Source organism: Limulus polyphemus, unplaced genomic scaffold (assembly GCF_000517525.1).
Source record: "Limulus polyphemus unplaced genomic scaffold, Limulus_polyphemus-2.1.2 Scaffold1385, whole genome shotgun sequence".
Taxonomy (NCBI): domain Eukaryota; kingdom Metazoa; phylum Arthropoda; class Merostomata; order Xiphosura; family Limulidae; genus Limulus; species Limulus polyphemus.
In genome coordinates this window covers 172,443-181,594 of record NW_013666995.1, presented here as the reverse complement: position 1 = coordinate 181,594, position 9,152 = coordinate 172,443, and the positions used below count along the sequence as shown (strand labels likewise).

Genomic DNA, 9,152 nt, shown 5'->3' with positions numbered 1-9,152 from the left:
TCGCCATGTTGTCAATCCATGCTGGATCTGTCATACATCAAAAACAGTTTGCTTAAAGTGTCGCCATGTTGTCAATCCATGCTGGATCTGTCATACATCAAAAACAGTTTGCTTAAAGTGTCGCCATGTTATCAATCCATGCTGGATCTGTCATACATCAAAAACAGTTTGCTTAAAGTGTCGTCATGTTGTCAGTCCATGCTGGATCTCTCATGCATAAAAAACAGTTTGCTTAGAAAGCCTAAAGTAATTCAAAATAATTCCAGTTTTTGAAACTGGTATATATTTTGATTGAAACGAACACTATCTTAAGAGACAAGAATTTATATGTGCCAAAAGGACTTATTTTCAAGAAATTTGCCTTTGCTTCACTTAAGATTTCCTTTACGTAAATGTATAATATATGTATATAATTACTGTATCTTAATATAATAAATCTATTGGATAATTTTAATTTTCTTTAAGCATTTTTTTTATCTCTTTCTATAGCAAATTATTTAAACACAGTTCATTTTGAATCTTTTACAATATTTGTGAATATATAAATAAAACTGGTTGAACCTCTCGCTTACCCGGCTTCACTTTTGTGACTTCGTTCCCGACACTCTCCACTACTCCAGCACCTTCATGACCAAGGATACAGGGGAAATTGGCTTTAGCGGCAGTGACACCTGGATCAACTCCATTTTTCATGTGGAGATCTGTGTGACAGACTCCCGTAGCCTCAATCTAAAAGATGCAGTGTTCAAGAATTAAATCCTAACTCATTCAAAGCTTGCGTTATCTAACACTGGGCATGGTGATAATTCTGGAAAATTGATATTAACTCAAACACTATCATAGTTTAAATACTAAATTACCAAACTATTCCGGTGAATATATTAGAAAGTAAAACGAATTACATAGCCTTCTAATTTAGCTAGCTCGATAAAACTTTATATTAAAAGAGTACCTACCGTGCCCACAACTACCCGAGGACTGTGATGTATAATTGGACTCTGGACGTTGTGGCTTAAGTCAACGAATTCAACCTTTCATTTGATTACCAGTTAATTCTCTGTTGCTTAAACATTTTTAATCTGCGATTTAATGTATAATTGGAAGGACACGAGGTATCACCATTGCTTTTTGGGTCCACTTCTCACACTTATCCCCCCCCCCCCTGTAAAATAGTATCTTTAGTTGTTCCTACATTTTGTGGAATTCCACTTTTGTTTTTCTTTTTTTAAATGCAAAGTTATTATATATAAATGTTCTATGCTTTTGTAATCATAGGCGTACGAGGCGGAGGGGCTGGGGACAGTTGCCCCCCCCCAGCTTGCAATACATACGGCCATTCGGGCAAAAGTTTTACAGCCCCCTCTGAAAAATTCCCTGTACGCCTATGTTTGTAATGATAACTGTTATCCCCCCTTACAGTTGTTGTAGGTCTATTAAATATGTTTGATATATATGTATATATTAACACTAAATGTTATGTGTAGTCCCTCAGGTATTTTCAAGAATTAGAAGAGTGTATTACAATAGGATTCCAACCACACAGTGCTCGCCATGTCCGTTGCCGACGACGCATTTTGCTCAATCCAGAGCTTATCAGGCCGGCTGGAACACAAACACATTAGTAATCGGAACACTATTTATATAAGCCATTTGTTTCAACAACAATCGTTACGATGTGAAAGTCTTTTTCAAGCTGGCTAAGAATAATTATAATTAAATTACTTGTCATTAAACAGAATATAATAGGTCTAATACAGAAAACATGAAATTTCCATATTTATCTGAGCCTCCCATTTAAAAATATTTTCCCCTCACATATTTTCCCATGAAACATTTTCCCTATTTTTCTCCCAAATTGGTTTGATTTTCCCCAAACTTGCAATCCTGAATGCTTACACCACAGCTCAACAGTACACTAACTTATCCTCTTGGCTGATCCCACGTTTTCTGGGTATCACGAATCAACAAGCACTGGAGCACTAAATCAGTTAAATGACGGAAGTCATTTAAAAAAAAATCACTTGATGAATATTTATCTTACCTTCACTCGAACTTCTTTACTTTTAGGTGGCGCTACCTCTATGGTTTCTATGGAGAGCGGTTTTCCTGCTTCCCATGCTACAGCAGCTCGACATTTTATTGGCTATTTAGAGTTAAAGACAAAACAAACAAAAATTCCGCATTTATTCATTTTCAAAAAATGTGTTCTTTTTATAATTAGAAAAAAAAATGAAAGATTGTATAGCCTGGAAAATAAACCTTAACTATTACAACATAATACTCCAAAGGAGGTTTATACATTTATTATTTGTATAAATCTATCGTTAAACTCTTTATTGATGAGTTTTTAGAATTCGTCTATTTTTCATGTCAGAACGAGTTCTAGTGTTTTCTTCACATTTCGGACTTAAGATGAACCATGTTAACCTTCATTGAATAACACAACATCAGAATCATCATGGTGAGGGGGGCTGATGTGGGCTCGACAAACAATTGAGGGTGCTGCATTCTACATCTTATGGGCACAAGTATTATAGTATTCAGGAAATGGAATAATTTTACCAGTAAACATTATTAGCTGGGTGCGGGGGCTAAGGGGAAAGTCAAGGCACATTTTGGGATGGCTTTAAATCCAACAATCTCCCCCTTTACCGTTGCTCCTCCCTACATCATGAAAGTCCATTAAGAAGAGCACTTTTGGTGACGACCAAGAAGTCAAGTTATTGCTAGTGATGCCTCCAGAGGTTCAGCGGTAAGCCTAAAGGATTATTTGCTAAAAATCGAGGTCCGATATCCGTGATGGCCACAGAGCAGATAGTCCACTGTGTTGCATTAAGCTTAAACAAAAACAAACAGACTGCTAGTAGTGAAAAGTTTTAAAATAGAAAAAATGGGGGCTTTTCCCCGCGGAGTCCCCCCTCCTCTTTCAGTACTTGTGGTTTGCGGGTGTGTTTATTTTGTTTGTTTGTTTTTTGAGTTTAGCGCAAAGCTACACGAGGGCTATCTGTGCTAGCCGTTCCTAATTTATCAGTGTAAGACTAGAGGGAAGGCAGCTAGTCACCACCACCAATGCCAACTCTTCGGATATTTTTTTACCAACGAATAGTGGGATTAACCGTCGCGTTATAACGCCCCCACGGCTGAAAGGGTGAGCATGTTTGCGGGTGTGTGTAAAATGCAAATATAAATCTTTTGACGGTGTAATACGATTTACTTACGTTGCTACACTTCGAAAACAAAACAAAAATAATATCGTTTTTGGTAATCTTAAGATATAAATTAAAGCCTGAATTTAAAAGTAATAGATCTAACAGTTAACACGCAGAAAAAGAAAAGATAAAAAATGGTTTTATAATATAAACAGTGTGCGAACACAGAGTTTCTCTGTTGTTTGTATTTCGCAAGGGCTTCACGTGGGCCGCCTACGCACAGCGATAAATTCTTACAAAGTTGCGCCTTGTGGAGCTCAAGGTTGTTTTAAATTATGAGGTGACAACTGTCTCATCAAGAGATGGAGTTATACGTAGCCTTGACACGAGATTTAGTGAAGGTCTTCTCATGATTAAACATACTCTAAACTTACACCATGTACGTAGTTAGACTAACCATTCGTCTAGAAAACCTAACAATGCACTTACAGAGAGGAAGGTAACTCGATTCATGGCGACAACTGTTACATCCTTGTTACAGATTTTTGAAAATACTTTTTTTATTGAAACTAAACAAATTGCTACGTTCCTTTGGACATACTTCAATGCAGTTGAAAATTCAAAGACTTTGGACAGAAAATGAAGAAACAAATCAAATTAGAAACTGTATCTTCGAAACAGATACTCGAATTTATTCTCAGCTACGTAAGCAGTAAATGCTGAAATTAACAAAAACTATTACTTTTAAGCTTCCGTACATTTTAGTTATCAGTAGATTTATATTTCATGACAAGGTTCTGCTGTTAATTCCATTGGAAAGTGTGTTTTTTGTTGTTGTTGTTTCCTAAATCAGTATTACACCGACGAAAATAAACTTTACAGATCAATTTATGACTGTGTTGTTATGGTTTATATATATTTTTAAAAACCTGTTAAACAACGATTTTATACTTAATTTAACAATTATAAATGTTAAGCATAAAACAAAGCTTAATAATCATGTACTTTAGTTTTTACAGCCAAAAGTAGATTGTAGAAAAATAAGAGGTCGTTACTCATTGCGAAGTGAAACCCCTCAATATACACTAGTTAACAATTCAGATACAAACAATTTCTTCGGGTGATTTTTACATGATTCGGAACAATACGGTTGTTTTCTTGGTTTTCTAAAAGCAACTAATTTATTTATATTTTTAATGACATGGGCACGTTATTAATACATTATTCAACTGCCTTCGCGGCAAAATTACATTTGAGTTCAGCGGTTTATAAAAAAACAACCATTAGGTATTATTTTAACTCATTACCACTTAAGTATGCAACACGAATAAAAGAAACATATATATATATCATGGTGGTCATGAACGTCTGCTTAATGTCTCGGTAGAAGAAGAGATAAAAACGTAGGCCGAGAAATCAAATATTCAGAATATATGAGTAGATTCGGCTTATCCTTAATTTCAAATTTCTTATGAACCTTATGAACAAACATACCTTGCCTGCCATCTTCTAACGTTACTGTCGAATATTTCAGTGTCTCAAACTATATCGTGGGAGAACACGAAGTGCCCGCTGTTTATATCCAACTTCAGAACGTCACGTGACTTTGAGGTAAAAAGAAACACTGCAGCAACTTTCCTTTCATGCAATCTTCTGTCACGTCATAGGTGATGTCACTATTCTTTAATAAAACTCCATAAAGTTGGAAAAGTGATGCATTATACCCACTTCTTCTAAATGTTTTTTCACAATAATGTGTCAGGGGGAAATGCACAGACATTTATAGTTTTTCCCACTACCCACAAGTATTTACCATTTTAAAGGCCCCCCAGTGGCACAGCGGAATGTCTGCGGACTTACAACGCTAGAAACCTGGTTTTGATACCCGTGGTGGGCAGAGCACATATAGCCCTTTGTGCTTAATTGCAAATAAACAAACGTTCAATTTTAGAGTTGTTATTTTTTGTCGCGCTTTGTGTGTGCGGAAATGTTTCTCAACTGTAGAAAACAGAAACATTGTAGTGACTGTTTATTAATTATTGGCATTACACCTCAAAAGCTATTAATAAAACATTCTCAGCACATTCATTGTCGTTTTCGATATATCTGTATTTTACTTTTTTAATCGGGTAATTTTTGTTTAAAGTTTATATTTCTGTTCTATTAACTTTTGTTTTTGAAAAATCTAGTTACTTACCGCTTCCAGCAGTTTAATCGAGTAGCGTCGATGCCAGAAGGCACTCACCCTTCTATATCGTATAGGCAAATTAACAAGAGGTTCTACTGCTAGACGATTTGGAGAGACTTTCTAATAAAATAATCTGCACATAACCATTAGTGTTGTTCCAATATCAAGACTCCTTTTGCGCATCTGCACATAACCATTAGTGTTGTTCTGATATTAAGACTCCTTTTGCGCATCTACACATTAGTGTTGCTCCAATATCGAGACTCCTTCTGCGCATCGGCGCATAAACATTAGTGTTGTTCCAATATCAAGACTCCTTTTGCGCATCTGCACATAACCATTAGTGTTGTTCTGCTATTAAGACTCCTTTTGAGCATCTACACATAACCATTAGTGTTTTCCAATATCGAGACCCATTTTACGCATCTACACATAACCATCAGTGTTTTCCAATATCGAGACCCCTTTTGCGCATCTACACATAACCATTAGTGTTGTTCCAATGTCTAGAAACATTTTGCATCTTCGAGGTTGTATGTTCTTTAGCAAGTATGTCTGTTATAGCGCAACATATTAAAATACCAAAATAAAATTATAAAAGTACCAAAAAATAATACAGAGAATTACGAATTGGTTTTACAGTTTTACGCTGACCAGCATTTTTAAACGAGTGCGCTATTTCTGGGAAGATGTTGTAAAATATAGGAGATTCATTGATTTTGCGCTGTGCCTATGTTTTTAAACGTTTACTTTACCATTTCCAATATCTAAGAGACGAATTGCTTATACAAGTTTAATTAGTGACGAAAAGTTTAAAAATAAACACAACTTTCTGTCATACATCAAAAGTGTTATCTTAAATATATTGGTTAAATAATATTGTAGAATTTATTATATTTCTATTTATTTCTAGGGAAAAAAGAAGAACAGAAAAGGGTAGGTGAAGAAAGAGAAGTTAAAAACACGATCCTTACGCACTCTTCTGGATAAATGCCAAAACATGTTGACTTCCTTGCACGTACCATACAGCGAAAGATCCTGAAACTACGATTTTGTGTCTTCATTTACTAAGCTTTTACCACCACTTGAAAAATCTCAATTCACTTTAATTTCGAACTAAAATTATGAGCAATAACACTATCTTGTCATGTTATGCTAATCTTAGCGTCACAGGGTAATTTTAATTTTGATTTCTCCCCTAACGGCCCCCTCAGTGCCACAGCGGTATGACTTACAACGCTAGAATCTGGGTTTGGAAACCCGTAGTGGGCAGAGCACAGATAGCCCATTGTGTAACTTTGTGCTTAATTACAAACAATCTCCCCTAACGGCACATAAAACTACAAGGCTAATACACGAAGTTTATCAAAAAGATTTATTTATTATAATTTTATCTTCTTATAAGCCTTTCCCAGACAATCGTAGATTTCTATAACTTGTAATAAAAGTTTATTAGCTGTGGCATAGCGGTTAATAGAATGGCTCTGAATTTGTTTTTGTTTTTTTCAAGTACAAACTTTTAGCTCATAGCTCCATCTCTTGACCTACTTAAGATCCACTTACAGCCGCGGCTATTGAAGATTCCCTCTTGTTTTTTTTGTGTTTTTTTTACACTTTCAACATTTAACTTTTGATAACCAATAAAAAATTATAATTTTAGCAATACTAGATGATATCTTAAACTACTTTTTCCCCATGTACAGTATACAGAAGCATTTGTTCAAAAAATAAATTAGCTCTTGAGCCGAGCATGGCCTCGTGGGTAGCTCGCAAGACTGTGAATCTGTTCGGCTTCTCATGTTTCACGCCCCGTAAAAGAGCACTCTGCTCTTTGAGGGCGATATTAGAGTGGCAGCCAAGTCCTGCTATATAAATACAGTAACCAAACAGTTGGCGGTGGGTGCTACTAACTAGCTGCCTTCCCCTAGTCTATCAGTTCAAGATTATACACGGTTAGCATAGAAAGCCCTAGTGCAACTTTGTGCGGATTTATGAAACAAACAACCAACATTAGTTATTTCTAAAAACTGCTTTCCCTAATAATTATCTAGTGGTTATTTCTAGAAACTGCTTTCCCTAATAAGTATATAGTAGCTATTTCTAGAAACTGCTTTCCCTAATAAGTATATAGTAGCTATTTCTAGAAACTGCTTTCTCTAATAATTATCTAGTAGTTATTTCTAGAAACTTCTTTCCCCTAATAAGTATATAGTAGCTATTTCTAGAAACTGCTTTCTCTAATAATTATCTAGTAGTTATTTCTAGAAACTGCTTTCTCTAATAATTATCTAGTGGTTATTTCTAGAAACTTCTTTCCCTAATAATTATCTAGTAGTTATTTCTAGAAACTGCTTTCCATAATAATTATCTAGTAGTTATTTCTAGAAACTGCTTTCTCTAATAATTATATAGTAGTTATTTCTAGAAACTGCTTTCCCTAATAATTATATAGTAGTTATTTCTAGAAACTATACTAGATCTATCCTCCAGAGATTCAGTGTAAAGCTTGAGAACTTATAGGCTAAAATTTGGGGTTCGATCCTTGTGGTAGGCACTGCGCGGATTGTGTAGTCTTGTGCTTAAACAAAAACAAATATATTCGTTCTTGATATTTACTAAAGCAGTATTTTAATATTTTTAGCATATAATTAAACTTTGAATCTAATGATGCATGGATGGGTTGACTGAATTTTTTAAAAAAGAAAAGCCAAAACTATCAAAACTTGAATAACAGTCTGACATATTATAAAGTCCGTTTTATACATAGAACAATTATGAATGAATGAAACTTTAAAAAGGCCTTGTTTAGGGTGCACGATTGAAAAATAATATTTCACAAGTTGTGTCTGTGTTGGCCCTGTTGTAGAATTCTAGATATCGGAGCTGGCGATTCGGGTTAGAATTTTTATGACGCAAATGTTAATAGACATTTTATTACTCCCAAAGTAAAAAAAAATAAAAAAATCCAAGTATTTAAAGTCATAGAAAAAGATTTAAAACACAGAAATATATATAATGTAAAATCATTAATTTGTTTGTTCAAAACTAATCGAGATTTGAATTTAAGGTTTGTACTTAGCGGCAACTTTCGAACATTATCACTGCAAATACACCAGAAGAAAATCTGTATTTACATAATCAACGATTAAGTTGAAATAAAGCCTCCATACTGGAACCAATAAACGTGATACATTCTGGTTTCACTCTCGAGAGTTGTTTGCGTTGCACTTGTACAAACTTAGCCAGGCTTTGGTAGCGACAACTAAAGAGATAAAAAGCACTCATGCGCGTATATGCAATGTAAGAAAGGATTAATTAGCCTACACTTCCCCGAGAGAAAACATCCCTTACATCAGTGTTTAAAATATATTTGGCAGGTGAATGGAGAAGAACAAAATAAACATTAATAGAAAAATATAGATAAATAATGGGCGCCATCTTCCGACGTTACACTATATATATATTTGACCTTCGAATACAGGTCTAGAGCTATGCGTGCAGCTATTAATAAACACGAGCATGAAACATTCATATCCAACATAACTACTACCTTTTATGGCTGTGTGTGTGTTTATTTATTCTCTAACGGGATTCACTAATTATCTGAAGAATGATTAATTGAACTTAAATAAGACTTGTAATAACACTGCAAAACGATATTTATCAATTATAGGTTACACACGCATATATTTAGCAAAACATTGGAAAACCAGACTATCATAGTTTTTATCTCCTTTATTAATTTATTCAACCGGTTTCGTTACTTCGAAGGTCACTCTTTAGGATATAATTTTACTGAGAATTTTATTGTCTTT

At 34.6% G+C, this 9,152-nt stretch overlaps 1 protein-coding gene across 1 annotated transcript in view; it reads right to left on the bottom strand.

Annotated features, from left to right (window-relative positions):
• Positions 1–4,768, bottom strand: part of LOC106463362 (alcohol dehydrogenase class-3-like) — a 21,404-nt gene extending 16,636 nt beyond the window's left edge. The window contains exons 1-3 of the mRNA XM_013923384.2: positions 4,644–4,768; positions 2,042–2,143; positions 573–729 (exon numbers count right to left, since the gene is read on the bottom strand). Of these exons, the coding sequence (XP_013778838.1) occupies positions 573–729; positions 2,042–2,143; positions 4,644–4,655 (271 nt within the window). The 5' untranslated portion in view covers positions 4,656–4,768. The remainder of the gene's footprint in view (positions 1–572; positions 730–2,041; positions 2,144–4,643) is intronic.
• Between the last annotated feature and the right edge of the window lie 4,384 nt (positions 4,769–9,152).